This window comes from Callithrix jacchus, chromosome 4, assembly GCF_049354715.1.
Source record: "Callithrix jacchus isolate 240 chromosome 4, calJac240_pri, whole genome shotgun sequence".
Lineage (NCBI taxonomy): Eukaryota > Metazoa > Chordata > Mammalia > Primates > Cebidae > Callithrix > Callithrix jacchus.
This window is the reverse complement of record NC_133505.1, coordinates 161,591,542-161,606,990: the sequence shown is the minus strand read 5'-3', so window position 1 is coordinate 161,606,990 and position 15,449 is coordinate 161,591,542. Positions and strand designations below refer to the sequence as shown.

General features: G+C 37.0%; 1 protein-coding gene across 19 annotated transcripts in view; it reads right to left on the bottom strand.

The window, feature by feature from the left end:
- SCAF8 (SR-related CTD associated factor 8) overlaps positions 1–15,449 on the bottom strand; it is a 252,681-nt gene that overhangs the window by 130,263 nt on the left and 106,969 nt on the right. For all 19 annotated transcript variants that reach the window (XM_078370342.1, XM_078370344.1, XM_078370345.1 and 16 more), the window contains 5 exons: positions 11,904–12,035; positions 11,301–11,413; positions 9,599–9,792; positions 4,667–4,767; positions 1,610–1,723 (listed from right to left, as the gene is read on the bottom strand). In XM_078370342.1, the coding sequence (XP_078226468.1) occupies positions 1,610–1,723; positions 4,667–4,767; positions 9,599–9,792; positions 11,301–11,413; positions 11,904–12,035 (654 nt within the window). The remainder of the gene's footprint in view (positions 1–1,609; positions 1,724–4,666; positions 4,768–9,598; positions 9,793–11,300; positions 11,414–11,903; positions 12,036–15,449) is intronic.

Here is a 15,449-nt window from a genome sequence, read left to right as displayed (position 1 = left end):
ACTTTGGGAGGCTGAGGCAGGTGGATCATGAGGTCAAGAAATCGAGACCATCCTGGTCAAAATGGTGAAACCCCGTCCCTACTAAAAATACAAAAAATTAGCTGGGCATGGTAGCGTGTGCCTGTAATCCCAGCTACTCAGGAGGATGAGGCAGGAGAACTGCCTGAAACCAGGAGGCGGAGGTTGCAATGAGCCGAGATCGCGCCATTGCACTCCAGCCTGGGTAACAAGAGCGAAACTCCGTCTCCAAAAAAAAAAAAAAAAAGTCCACCTACATCAGTGGTGATTAGAATAGCATTTTTCTTCATTTGCTGAGACAGGGTCTCACTCTGTTACCCAGTCTGTAGTGCAGTGGCACGATCATGGTTCACTACAGCCTTGACTTCATGGGTTCAAAAGATCCTCACACCTCAGCCTCCCTAGCAGCTGGGACCAGAGGGGCATACCATCACACTCAGCTAATTTTTTTTTTTTTTTTTTTTTTGAGACAGAATCTCGCTCTGTTGCCCAGGCTGGAGTTCAGAGGTATGATCTCAGCTCACTGCCACCTCTGCCTCCTGGGTACAAGAGATTCTCCTGCCTCAGCCTCCCAAGTAGTTCAGACTACAGGCGCCCACCACCAGGTCCATCCAGCTAATTTTTGTATTTTTAGTAGAGACAGGGTTTCACCATATTGGCCAGGCTGGTCTCGAACTCCTGACCTTGGGATCCACCTGCCTCAGCCTCCAAAGTGCTGGGATTACAGGTGTTAGCCATCACACCCAGCCATACTCAGCTAATTTTTAAATTGTTTTGTAGAGATTAGGTCTCACCATGTTGTCCAGGCTGCTCTTAAATTCCTGGGCTCAAGTGATCCTCCCATCTTGGCCTCCCAAAGTGTTGGGACTACAGGTGTGAGCTGCCACACCTGGCCTGTTATTTTAAACAAAATCTTTTATTCCAGAGGAGAGCAGGAATACTTCAGTTTACACAAGAAACTGCCATGCAATAACAAAAGATGACCACATATTAACATCAATGAAAGTAGTTATTTGAAAGTTTTTTTATTCAGTTGCAGAACTGATGAGATAAACTTCAAATAAAAAAGTGAAATTGTGAATTAATCATAGAAAGTAATAGAAAAATACTCAAAAAATTCTCAGTGTAAAGACTACAAAGAAAATAAAAATATTCTGATACATAATCTCTTCACAAGGGCCTTGTTTATATTTTTAAAAATGTCAAGAATCAATAATATAATTAGAAGATATAATTAAGGAGTACTGAAAGAAAAAGTGAATGAAAGACAACATTGTAAAATGAACATGTTCTACTCATAGAAAGGTGCCCTGGTTGACTCAGAAAGCTGTGCAAGTGTAATTTCAACTAATTGACTAAAGTTCTAGTTATTAGACTTATTTTTACCTACATCTAATTCTGAAACTCAATGAACTCAAATAATAAGTTTCTGATGAGGTTTGCCCATAATATTAAAAGAGAATATAATGCAGGGACATTCTAATAATCTAATAAAAGAGCTTGTGACCCTTCTGTGAAAAACTCAGACTTCAATATAACAGACATTAAAAATACTGACCCCCATCCCAAGCTCCACTCCACCAAATCTCACCTTAATGATCTTGGACCCAATTTTATACGATCCAGAACTGAGTTTCTGAAGAGCTCGAAATGCATCCTGTCGATGAACCATGCAGACATACGCACAGCCCCTGGGAGGAATCATCTAATAAGAAAAAAAATTTTAAGAAAGGGTATAAGAACAGAAACTCATTCTGGTATTTTACAGTTTTAAATGACACAAAACATTGACTACTTACTAATACTTCAATTTTGATAGATTACTGATTTATTTTCCCCTTTCTTCCTCCAGCTGTTAATTAATAGGTATGATTCAAGTACAATAATTAATAACTCAATTTTAAAATCACAAAATTCAAAACTCAATTAGGTCTCATTATAAGCCATGATATATATGAAATCTTAAATAGCACATGGCAATATTTTCTGAACACAGAGAATGAACTATTAAAAACAAAATAAAACAAAAAATGTATAGCTTCATATGTATACCACCACCAGATAAAAGGGAAATAATGTTATGTGGCCAAAATATTTGAAAGGAACAATTTATTCCTAATATTACTTCAATTTTTCAAAATGTTTTATTGAGTAATGCGAGAAGTGCTTTTCTTTTCTGGAATTATCTTATCCTTAATATAAAATCCATAATCTGAAATAATTGATAAAACTTTACAATCTTATAAAACTTTATTTTGTTCAAGTGCTTCTGGCAAAGGTTTTAACATAAAGAATAGCCCCAGCGTTAGGATCTGAGACTGATTTATAAAGCATTTAACTTTTCTACAATTACCAGATCATAAAATTATCATTAATACATGAACTCCGAAACCAGTGCATAGCATTTCTTTTTGAGAAACTCAAAAGGCATTCTATTGTTTTTTCACTTAATACCTAATAAAACGTATCTATTATTAAAGCTTACAAATAAATGTTTTTCTCAGCCTTGCTAAGAAGGGCCGAGAAAGCTACTTCAAGCTACTGTCTCTTTAATAACAAACTTCTTAAAAGAGAAGTCTATCTTAACCTTGACATTTTTGTCTACTGCAATGTAGCTCTAATTCCTTACCAACCCACTAGAAAATACACCACTGTCTTCAAGATCATCAATAACCTACTAAATGCCAAACTGAATGGACTTTTTGTCTCTGAAGCCCCCAAAATTAAATTAGTGGATTATGAATCTTCATTTCACAAAATAACTTAGTGCTTATTATTTATAAGTACTATACTCTCAAAAAATAATACAATAGAGGAGAGAGATAAGGCAAACAGACATTCAAGGGATACAAGAAAGACTATAAATATGATAAACAGAAAAATCCAAAATGCTACCTGGATACAAGCTTTGTTCAGAGCAATGATTCCTGCTGTGCATGAGAATCATCTATGCAGCTGTGGCACTTCGCCAAAAAATTAAAGATACTGAGCATGGGCATCCCTAACTTTTCAAATGTCAAGACATATTACTGATATGCGGCTAGAGCTGAGTTTAAGGTTGGGAAAAATCAGAAAAAAAACTTCAGAGAAGGTATATGATTACAGACTCTGAAAGATACTGATGTTTTAACAGGTGAAATCTAAAAAGATAAGAGTAAGACATGTTGACAGCACTCTTGTGATATAGAAAGAGAACTCTGAAGTACCCAGGTTGAAATCCTTAACCAATCACCTTTTTTATCACCTGTGTAACTCAAGCAAATCACTTCATTTCCACATTAGAAAATAACAGTATTTGAATTACTTAACCAGCTTCTTATGAGGCTCCAAAGAGGTCACATGCAAAAGAAAGATGCCAAATGGTTCAACTCAACTCAAAGAATTCTGTTATTATTATAGAAAAGTCAAGTTTGGTCATTTAAGGAAGACTGGGTAGGAATTAAGACTAGAAAGGAAAAATTCGGCAATATTCGGATAAAAATGGTAAAAGATCTCACAGACATAAAATTGTAACCACAGGGAATGAAATCAGAAGCTTGGTGAATTAGGTGTCCTTATACTTCCTGTCTTCCAGGATGGATGGATGGATAGATGAATAGATGGATGGATGGATGGATGGACAGATAAATAAATGTCTCCGAAAATGACTACAAAACATTTCATTATATAGCAGGAGGAAGAAAGAAAGAAAGAAAGCAAATCATTTTTAAATAAAAGAACAATTAAAATGGCTACACAAAGATGTCTGGCCTTCAGAAAAAAGCATCAGGACTTAAAAAGAATAAAACACAGATTCAAAGGAGGAGACTGGGTGGTTCAAAACTAGTGCAAGAATTAAGCGTCAAAGAGTTATGCTCCACTTACTAGCAATTCGCTTACCATACTGATTTTCTGACCTAACATTTGTTCTGTTAGGTAAGAAAGACAGTAAAAGAGCACCAGAGAATGAGAAAAGAAAAAGGCAAAAGAGACTGGGATCCCAAGTCTAGCTGTGCAAATGTCTACAATTCTGTGGGACTCTATTTTTTTTTTTTTTTGGAGACAAGTTTTACTCTTGTTGCCCAGGCTGGAATGCAATGGTGAAATCTCAGTTCACTGCGACCTCTGCCTCCCAGGTTCAAGCAATTCTCCTGTCTCAGCCTCCTGAGTAGCTGGGATTACAGGCATGGGCCACCACACCTGGCCAATTTTTTGCAATTTTAGTAGAGAGGGGTTTCTCCATGTTGGTCAGGCTGGTCTCAAGCTCCCGACCTCACGTGATCTGTCCACCTTGGCCTTCCAAAGTGCTGGGATTATAGACGTGAGCCACCATACTGGCCCTTAAACACATTTTTTTAAAAAAGGAATTAAACTACACCACACCTAGGGTTCCTGCTAACTCAAACATTTGATGATGTTAGAAATCAAACATGCTACGCTGCTATAAAACTCAAGAATATTTTGCTAGAATTCTATTTTAAAAATAGTAACAATTATGAAGAGAAACAGCACCAAAATAAACACAGACATTATCAAAGTAAAACGATTCTTGAAAATATGTGTATTATTAAAGGTAGACATTACTGGGCTAATCAGGAACAGAAGTGATTCTTTGTATGAATAAAAACCTCCTTTTTTAAACCTTAAATTTTTAAGAACTAATACTTGCATTAATGGATTCAATTTGTCCAAATTCTTCAAACAGGTTGGTTAAATCTTGCTGTGTTGCCTTCTTGTCCACTTGCCCAACCCAGAGAGTAGTACTACATACTGTCAAGACATAAGAGACAAACGACCTAAATCATATAGACACAGTTACTTCTTTCAAACGTAGCTGAGGAAAAAGCAGTAATAAAAATAATTCAATTTAAGATAATATATTCAAAATAATTTTTAATGAACACTTGCATCTGTTATGTTTAAAATCAACTAAAATCACAAGTATTAATTCAGATCTTTGCCAAGTCAACCACTTGCATGTCACCTTGCATGTTTTCGAGGTTGGCTGCACACCTGAACCATCTGTGGATGCCAGGTCCCACTCTAAGAGGTTGAGTGACATGCAGTATGAAAGACTGGAAAATGAGAGTTGTAAAATTCCCTAGGTGATTCTAACGTGCAACAAAGTTTTAAAACCACTTCTCACAGTAATCCCATTTGTGAACCTTTTAAGTGTCCTTCTGCACTGGAAGGATTAAGTAAATATATCTCCCTAATCAAGAGATAAATCTGAAAACAGTATCTTATCCTTAAGGAAACAATGCTTTGCATGAAGATACAAAGGGAAACTGGCCAAATCAGAACCCCTTGAAAGACTTAAAGGTACTTAACTGTTGAAAGCCACATCCCTTTAACAAATATTAAACAGGAAACACCTTGTCTACTTTCAGCTGTCTTGTTCATACCTCCAAGAATGCCTCCTTTTACAGAAGATATTTATTTTAAAAATATTCATAGCTGACACTTCTGCATAATTTCCATAATTTGTATTTGGATTTATGTCAGTGTCCACATTTCTGACTACCTTTTATCTATAATATGACAGGTCTAAGGCAGGTTTTACTCTATGGCTAATTTAGCCCCAAATAAAGGTATTACCCTTGGCAAGATCACTACTGAGTGCCCCAGGTTTTTTCAACCAGGTCTCTGGTTAGTCAGAACTCTAACATCTTCCAGACCTGTGTAAGCTTTAGAAATCACTTAGCTAACACAGAGTCCCTGGTCATTGTTCTTTCCCTGACAACTGTTGATCTCCTGTAGTCTCACCTTAGATTCAATTTAATCTTCAACCAAAGTCTCAAGGAGCTCTGCATTAGGTTTTTATTTTTCTGAAACTGGGTCTCGCTCTGTTGCCCAGGCTGGAGTGCAGTGGTGTGATTTTGGCTCTCTGCAACCTCCACCTCCTGGGCTCAAGCAATCCTCCACCCTCAGCCTCATGAGTAACTGGGACTATAGGTATGAATCACCATGCTCAGCTAATTTTTTTGTATCTTTAGCAGAGATGCAGTTTCATCATGTTGCCCAGGCTGGTCTCAAACTCCTGGTCTCAAGTGATCCTAAAGTGCTGTAATTATAGAGGTGAGCCACCATGCCTAGACTCATATCAGTTTTTTATTGCTGCTATAACAAAATAACATAAACATAGAATAAAACAAATTATTATTTTATAATTTTGAAGAACTACAATGGGTGAGCAGGGAGGATTTATTCCCTCTGGAGGATCTAGGGGAGAAGCTGTTTATCTTTGCTAGGTTCTACAAGTTGCCTGCATTCCTTGGCTCATGGCCACATTCTCCATCTTCAAAACCACCTCTACAACATTTCCCAAATTCTCTCCTCTCATCACCACATCACCTTTTCTCTCCAACATACTTGCTTCCCTCTTATGTACCCACGTAATTAAACTAGGTCTTCTGGATAATCAAAGTTCATCTCCCCACCTCAAGATCCCTAATTCAAAAGGGCCTGAAAAGTCCCTTTTACCATACAATGTAACATATTTACAAATTCCAATAATTTAAATGTAGGTACCTTTTGGGGAGCCATTATTCAATCCACCACAAACCCTTAACAGAAGTCTGGGGATCTTTCATGGAATAGATCTCCCTGCCCCTTTATTTTTGGAGACAAGGTCTTGCTCTGTCACCAGGCTGATGCTAGAGTACAGTATCCTAATCATAGCTCACTGCAGCCTCCAACTCCTCTTGCCTCAGCTTCCACAGAAGCTGAAACCAGAGGCACAGATTACCACACCTGGTTAAGTTTTTATTTTTAGTACAGACAAGGTCTTGCTGTTTCCCAGGCAGGTCTCAATCTCCTGACTCAAGCAATTCTCTTGCCTTGGCCTCCCAAAGTGCTATTACAGGTTTGAGCCACCGCACCCAGCCTTAAGGATTCTTTTGTCTGTTTTGAGACAGGGTCTTGCTCTGTTCCTCAGGCTGGAACATGGAATCTTGCTGTTCCTCAGGCTAGACATGCAGTCATGTCACACTGCAGCCTCTCAACCTCCCAGGAACAAGTGATCCTCCCACCTCTTGCGTGAGTACAACTACTTAGTTGGGACTACAGATGTGAACCACTTTGCCCAACCCATTTTTTTTTAGTCAAGATGGGGTCTTACTATGTTGCCCAGGCTGGTCTTAAACTCCTGGCCTCAAGCAATCTGCTGGCCTGTGCCTCCCAAAGTAGCCTGGATTATATGTGTGAGCCACTGCACCTGGCATTCACTTTTTCCTCTTTATTACCGGTTCCGTATATTCCAGCTGCCTTAATCCACCTAAACTCTGTTCCACATTTCCCATCTCTTTCAATATTATCTCTCTACACTTTTTTCCCACAGGGAATGCCATATTTTTCTCAGAAGGCACTAATGATATTTTCCAACCCATGCAGAAGAGAGACTTGATTCCTAGAATGTTATTATTCATTGGTACTTTATATCCTCTATTCATGAAAATCTTGTGTTCTAAAATTCATGCTAAAAACCAATCAATAGTATGAAAACACTATCGATATGTTCAAAATGTGTTAAGAAAGAATACAAATCACAGGAAACTGATACTGCTTTTCATTAAGGAGCATCGTGAGGTAAAGAAACAGAGATTATTTTTCACTGTACAGGCATACCTTGGAGATACTGCAACTCTGGTTCCAGACCACCAAAATAAAGCAGATATCTCGAGAAGGTGAGTCACATAAATTGTTCTTCCCAGTGCATATAAAAGTTATGTTTACGCTGCACTATAACCTATTAAGTGTGCAACAGCACTATGCCTAAATAATGTATATACCTTAATTTTAGAACACTTTATTGTCAAAAAAAATTTTTTTTAAAGCTGACATGGGGCCGGGCACGGTGGCTCAAGCCTGTAATCCCAGCACTTTGGGAGGCCGAGGTGGGTGGATCACAAGGTCAAGAGATCGAGACCATCCCGGTCAACATGGTGAAACTCCGTCTCTACTAAAAATACAAAAAATTAGCTGGGCACGGTGGCGCATGCCTGTAATCCCGGCTACTCAGGAGGCTGAGGCAGGAGAATTGCTTGAACCCAGGAGGCGGAGGTTGCAGCGAGCAGAGATCGCGCCATTGCACTCAGCTTGGGTAACAAGAGTGAAACTCCGTCTCAAAAAAAAAAAAAAAAAAAAAAGAAAGCTGACATAGAGACAAAGTGGGCACCTGCTACTGGAAAAATGGTGCCCAACAGATGTTCTTAACACAGGGTGGTCACAATCCTTCAATCTATTAAAAAAAAAAAGCAGTAACTGCAAAGCACAATGGAGTGAAGTGCAATAAAATGAGGTATGCCTTATCTGCTTATGTGCTTTTTATTTTCCTTTTTGCTGTTTGTTGTACCCATGAAAATAAAACAAATAAAATAATAATAATAATAATAAATTCCACAGTTAAAAACTATTTAAACAGTGACATCAACAACATGGCAAATTAGGTGAGAAATTAAATGAGATTCTGCCTAAAATCCTTACTCTAATATTGGCAAATAAATAGATGATTCTGAAAGTTTTAATGGAAATCGTGAGAAAGCATAATAGAGGTTTTATGTTCAGACCTTTGACATTTTTTTTTTTAATCAGTCAGCACTAAAATGTTTAAATGTATACCCTAACCCTAAGGAACAAACAAACTTCTAGAGCAAGGAATATCAATATTACTAGGTTGACACTAGCTCCCACAACCAGGTAAAATTCAGGCAAGAGAGCCAAGGTCTATAAAAATAACCAAAACTTAGTAAGAAGATGGCTACTGTCTTTTATTACAGGCCTGAGTTTCCAAGATGCTCAAGTAGTATAAATTATATTGATTATTTTTCTAACTCTCTGGCAGAGGGAATTTATTTGGAAGTCTTCAGAAATTAGATAACACAATCAATGTTTAGTTCTTTGGAAAGAATGTCAATTTGCTCTATTTTATGTACTCTGCATGTATGCAATCTCTTAGAGTTCATCTTAAAAGTCATAATCCACCAAGAACACCCCAGGCAGAATTTGGCACTAATTAAAGCTTATTTTGCTGTACTTAACATTCCTACCAAGTGAACCTTCTCCAGGCCTACTCCAAAACCAAACCCCACCACTACTGAATCTGTTCTAATCGTTAAGTAATTGATTAACATGTAATCATGGAAAGTTTGTACAGCAGGAATTCTCCTGTAGTACTAACCCATAATGTTATAACTGCTTTAAAAATTATATATAGCTAAGTATATGCTTCATATAATAATTACTCCTATAGACCTGGTGGCCATAATTGGTTAGAATACTATAGACAGAAGTCACTGTGTCCATGCTGCAGATACCAGCCTAGTCTGCTTTTTATATCATTAGTCAATACAGATTTTCTAACTTGCATTTGGGGGGGGCGGGGAACGGTAATCAACCCTCAACTACCTTGGTCTTTGAATACAATCTGTTCTTCCTTTTTCTTCTCTATCATGCTACAAAAATCAGAGACAAAATTACTCACTTACCAACTCACTTTTAAACTTCTTATCTGAAAATAAAATTTGGCTAAGAGACTTTATAGCAAATAACTATTTTTTAAATATTCATTGAAACCAAAGCATTGTAGACATATGTTACTTACCGCTTAATGTTTTAGATCTAATTGGAGGTAATCCCTTTTTCTGTCGTTCTTTCTCTCTTTCTCTGGCTCTCCTTTCACTTGAATACGATCGTGATGATTTCCTCTTTCTTTCTCTTGAGCGGGAGCGCGATCGCTTTCTGTGTTTACGCTTTCTAGAACCAGATCGTGACCTAGACCTTCGTTTTCTTGGTGATCTACAAAAAAATTTTATTTTACTTCTAGTAACATACATGTTTTCCTTCTAACAAATTTGTCACTTCTAAGTGAGGGAAAAAATACCAAAAAAAATTTGTCTTATATTTAGTGACAGTATCTTAAAATATTCTGAAGTACAATCAAGTCTCAAAAATGCATTTCATGACAGGGCGCAGTGGCTCAAGCCTGTAATCTCAGCACTTTGGGAGGCCACAGTGAGCAGATCATGAGGTCAGGAGTTCGAGACCAGTCTGGCCAACATAGTGAAACCTCAGCTGTACTAAAAATATAAAAATTAGTGGGGTGTAGTGGTGCGTGCCTGTAGTTCCAGCTCTCAGGAGACTGAGGCAGGAGAATCACTTGAACCTGGGAGGTGGAGGCTGCAATGAGCCGAGATCACGCCACTGGCACTCTAGCCTGGGCAACACAGTGAGGCTCTGTCTCAAAAAAAAAAAAGGCATTTTACTCAAATCCGTATACTGCTTAGGTCCACATTAGTTGGCAATGATTCTGAGTATGGGTGATTATTCACAATGAAGAGGAAAAAGGCAAGAACGAGATTCTAGAAAGGGTCTCGCTTTCTTGTAGTATATTCCAACTCATTTTTCAAACAGAAGAACAGGAATGAAAGACCAAAGAAAATGAAAAGACCAGTTATGTGATACAGCATTAGGCCACTACATAATTCTGCTTAATAGTTTCCAACTTATAAAATTTTATGGTGCTTGTAGAAGGTGACACTGAAACACCTTTGCCTGTCAACCACATGCCATTCAGCTCTCTTCAAATTGCTTAGCTGCTAATGACAAATACAGACAATTTCAACACTACTACTGTTAGTGTTTCAGGAAAATAATTCAGTGATACGAGATGGATTTAGAGAAAGCTGAACTGACAGGCTCTCATTTGCAATAGATAAGCAACACAGAACTTTGTGACAAAACAAATCACTGAAAAACTCATCAAATACACTGCCCTTCTTCCAGCTTTACTGTTCAGATTTTTCAGAGGCATTCATTCATATGCAAAAAATAGAATATAAAAATGTTAAATACTGATGCCTTTAAGTTAAGCTCACAAAGAAAACAATGTTTTATAAACAATGTTTATAAAGATAAATTTTGTAGTTTTATTTTTATGACCATTTTTGGTGTCAGTGTGAGATAAAATGGAACCCAGGAAACATAGCCTGAATAAACTGTTTTTTGGAGGCAACAATATTCTAAATTGGGTGTCCTCATAATATTAACTAAATTCAAATATAATTCAAAATCCAGTCTCATGATATGGCTGCCAATCTTACGTAAACTACTGAAATAAATGGCCACAGATCTATCAACTAAAACAGAACAAAGGTTATCTTGTTTTTGAAATAACTTTTTTTTCTGAGAGACTGTGAAAAAATATGTCATCCCAAGGAAAATATTTCCTTTCATCTTGATGCAATGACATAAAGCCAACATTTTTAAAGTTCACACACAGCTATTATTAAATATTATTGTAGAACCTTGAACGAGAACGTGAATGTGTTCTGGATCTCGAGCGAACTGCCACTTTCTTAGCTTCTTGTTCAAAGACCTCCTCTTCCACTCCATCTTGCCCTTCATCTATATCCATATCCTTGAAAGTCAAAAGAACAGCAAACGAACAGAAAAGCTGGTTGAAAGTGAATTATACATTGAGACAATACTGTCTTTAAAAATATTCACGATAGGAGCATTAATTACTAATGTAGGGGTATCATATCTTTTGGTTTTCCTGGGTCACATTAGAAGAAGAAATGTCTTTGGCCACACATAAAATATACTAACACTAATGACAGCTGATGAGCTTTAAAAAAAAATTGCAAAAAAAGAAAAAAATCTCATCTTGTTTTAATAAAGTTTACAAAATTGTGTTGAGACGCATTCAAAACAGCTGTGGGCCATGTGCTTGGCCTAGAGGCTATGCTTAGGCCTTGGACAAGCTTAACCTAATAGGCAAAATAATTACAACATGGAGATTAAGTGTGGGAAAAATACATTCTAGTACACTGCTATTATAAAATACTTTAGATGTTTTCTTCAACTACTTTTAGAAATTTATGACCCAGAAAACCATTTACTTTTACCTGCTGCTGAATATCTATGGAATCATCCAAATTGACTTCGGGTTCAAGAAAATGCTGCTGACTACTCCCTTGTGATGGTGACGCTGAATGCTCTGACCCAAATGTTCCTTCCTGGCTATCCTGAGGAGTGGCCTATTGAGAAAATATACAAACAAACATGGGGAGGTAACTTTTATTATGGATGAGAATGTTAAACACAACAAACATCACAACTACATGTTTAAAAGGAAGACCCATACATAAAAAAAATTCCATGTTCAATTATTTATATAGTAATCAATCCAGAATTGTACATTTGTATAAACTCAAGCTATGCAAAAGCAGGGTACAGCTCCATAAAAGGGATTAAAATATTAAAACAGTAAAATCAAATAATGCTTTTTTTTTTTAAGATGGAGTCTCGCTCTGTTACCCAGGATGGAGTGCAGTAGAGCAATCTGAGCTCATTGCAACCTCCACCTCCTGGGTTCAAGCAATTCTCTGCCACAGCTTCCCAAGTAGCTGGGATTACAGGTGCCTGCCACCATGCCTTTTCTAATTTTTTTGTATTTTTAGTAGAGACTGGGTTTCACCATATTGGCCAGGCTGGTCTTGATCTCCTGACCTCGAGTGATCCACTCGCCTCGGCCTCCCAAAGTGCTGGGATTACAGGCGTGAGCCACTGCACCCGGCCCTAATAAATTTTTAATTGTGGTTAATATAAACTACAGAGGACTAATGAATTATAGTACGAAAAATACATAATGGTACTTATTAAATGAACCTAGATTTTCACTGATAATTGGCATTAATAAAAAAATGCTATAAAGAAAAAACAGGCCGGGTGCAGTGGCTCACACCTGTAATCCCAGCACTTTGGGAGGCTGAGGCGGGTGAATCATGTGGTCAGGAGTTCAAGACCAGCCTGGCCAAGATGGTAAAACTCTGTCTCTACTAAAAATACAAAAAAATCAGCAGGGTGCAATTGTAATCCCCAGCTACGCAGGAGGCTGAAGCAGAGAACTGCTTGAACCTGGGAGGTGGAGGTAGTAGTGAGCTGAGATCACACCACTTGACTCCAGCCAAGGCGACAAAACGAGACTCCACCTCATTTAAAAAAAGAAAAAGTATTTTATATTTTTTAAAAATTATGGTCATATCTTACATGTATAAAGGCAACACAAAGCTCAAATACCAATACTGAAATCACTGATATAGCAAAACCATTCTCAACATGGGTCTTCCCCAATTTCCTTCTCTCAGAATTCACAAAGTAATAGGAAGCACTGTGAAATATGTCAAATGTTTCAAAAAGTCTAATAAAAGTTAGGCAATGAAACCTAATTATTAAAATATTTAAAATTAGAACACTGCCCCCATGCCCCAGCCCCCTCCACATAGGAAGAAAACTGAAATAATTTGATATAACACTTAGTTGCTAGGACTTTGATTAGCAATTACATATACAGCCCACCCTCAGTATCCATGGGGAATTGATTCTAGGACACCCCTAAGGATACCAAAATCCTCAGGTGCTAAAGTCACTTATAATAAAGGACACAGTATTTGCATATAACCTATGCGCATCCTACCATACACTTTAAATCACTTCTAGATTTAAATCACTACCTATAATAAAATACCTACACATAACTTCATGCGTGTGGATTTGATATAGCATGGAGGAAGACAGAGTACTACAGTTTTAACTGAGAAATGAGAAAATTTATGGGGGAAAATAACTTTGCCGATAAAATCTAAAACATGATTTTGCAAGTATCTCAGATCACAGGCTGGGAATAATTAAGAGAAAAAGATAAAACTTTTCTCTTGTTACAGACTCTGTGATTGTTAATAAGTTATGTAAACTCTGAGTTTCAGCCTCTCTAAAAGGAATACAAGTCTCTACCTATATTTGAGAACTGCTAAGGCAATACATGAGATTATAAAAATAAAAAAAATTCTGTAAAAAATACAAAGATAGATGTTTACATAGTACCAGTTTAGGAAGACTACAAACAATTCTAGTAAGTTTAGTGGTATTAAACAAGAGAACACAGGAGGTAACAGCTATCACTGAACTTAGATTTTAGGTACTGTGGTACTGTCCATCTGGATGTTAAGACAGGATTTTAGAAGCTCCATGCCTAGAAATCACTAGGCATCCTTACCTATCAAAAGGCAAACAGTTTATTGGCCTGATGAAGTACTGAATTTAAGTCACCTTAGTACATATGATTTTTCTAAACTAAGAGTTGTGAGTACAGTTTACTTCAATTGTAAAATTATAATTTTATATAAGTGAAGTGATCTTGGCTACAATTTGAAAGCAAGATCCTGACTTCTATCATGTTCAAATCACATCAAACCAATTAGAATAGGGATTTGTTTACAAGGAAGTTAAAAATATTACTCTTAAAAGTATTGACATTTAACTAAAATGGAAGAAAAGAAAAGTAAAAATTAAGAGTCAAAAAGTTCATTAAGGAAGAGTTCCAAGTCTCTTAATTTATGACGAAATAGGTTCTCCAAGGACAAAGGACATTTTCAAAGTGTAGAAATAAATCAAAGCTAAAGTTTGAAAAAACAGCAGTCTTCTACTAGCCAAAGACCAATTCTATACCACAATATTGACCAAAAAGTTAGTAAATAAACATACTCTTTCACAGCAAATCAAACAAATGTGACTGAAGTAGAACCTTGGCTTAAGCCTTTAAAGTGGTACAATTAACAAAAGAATTCTTAGTAACACAGCAAGATAATTTTCTACTTAATTCCAAGCCCTATTATTTGGTCTTAATTCAGTGATCATATATACACACCTGTATTTCTTACATCAACATTCTAGCTCCCTATCTATCCCACCCCACTTGTTTTTCACCCTTAACTTTTTTCAGTGAGTTAAACTTTAATGTAACCATCAGGATCCATTACAACAAATTTCAGTTTTACAGTTTCTTTCTGAGCAGTTTTACCTATTTGAAAGATTGCTGTTTCATGATTTTTCTTCTTTCTTAGAGGTCTTATGAAGAACAAAGAAAATGTAATTTTAGAAAAGTAGACTAAAATTTATTATCTTGCAATTAGCATCAGATCCACTGGACTTTCTAACAAATCTAAGGTATGTTACAGGATCTTAGAAATTTTATTTTCCTATACTTTGAAACATTTTTGTATTTTATCATCCCAGGAATATTTCATTATTATTTATCATTACTTATCAATTAATTATTCCCAATTTTATGTCAAAAAAGACTAAAGGCAGGATGCGGTGGCTCATGCCTATAATCCCAGAACTTTGGGAGGCCAAGGCAGGGGGATCAACTGAGGTCAGGAGTTCAAAATCAGCCTGACCAACATGGAGAAAACTCATTTCTATTAAAAATACAAAATTAGCCAGGTTTGGTGGTGCATGCCTATAACCCCAGCTACTTGGGAGCCTGAGGCAGGAGAATCACTTGAACTCGGGAGGTGGAGGTTGTCGTGAGCCAAGATCCCCCTACTGCACTCTAGCCTGGGCAACAAGAGGGAAACTCTTGTCTCAAAAAACAAAAAGGCAGCGGGGTG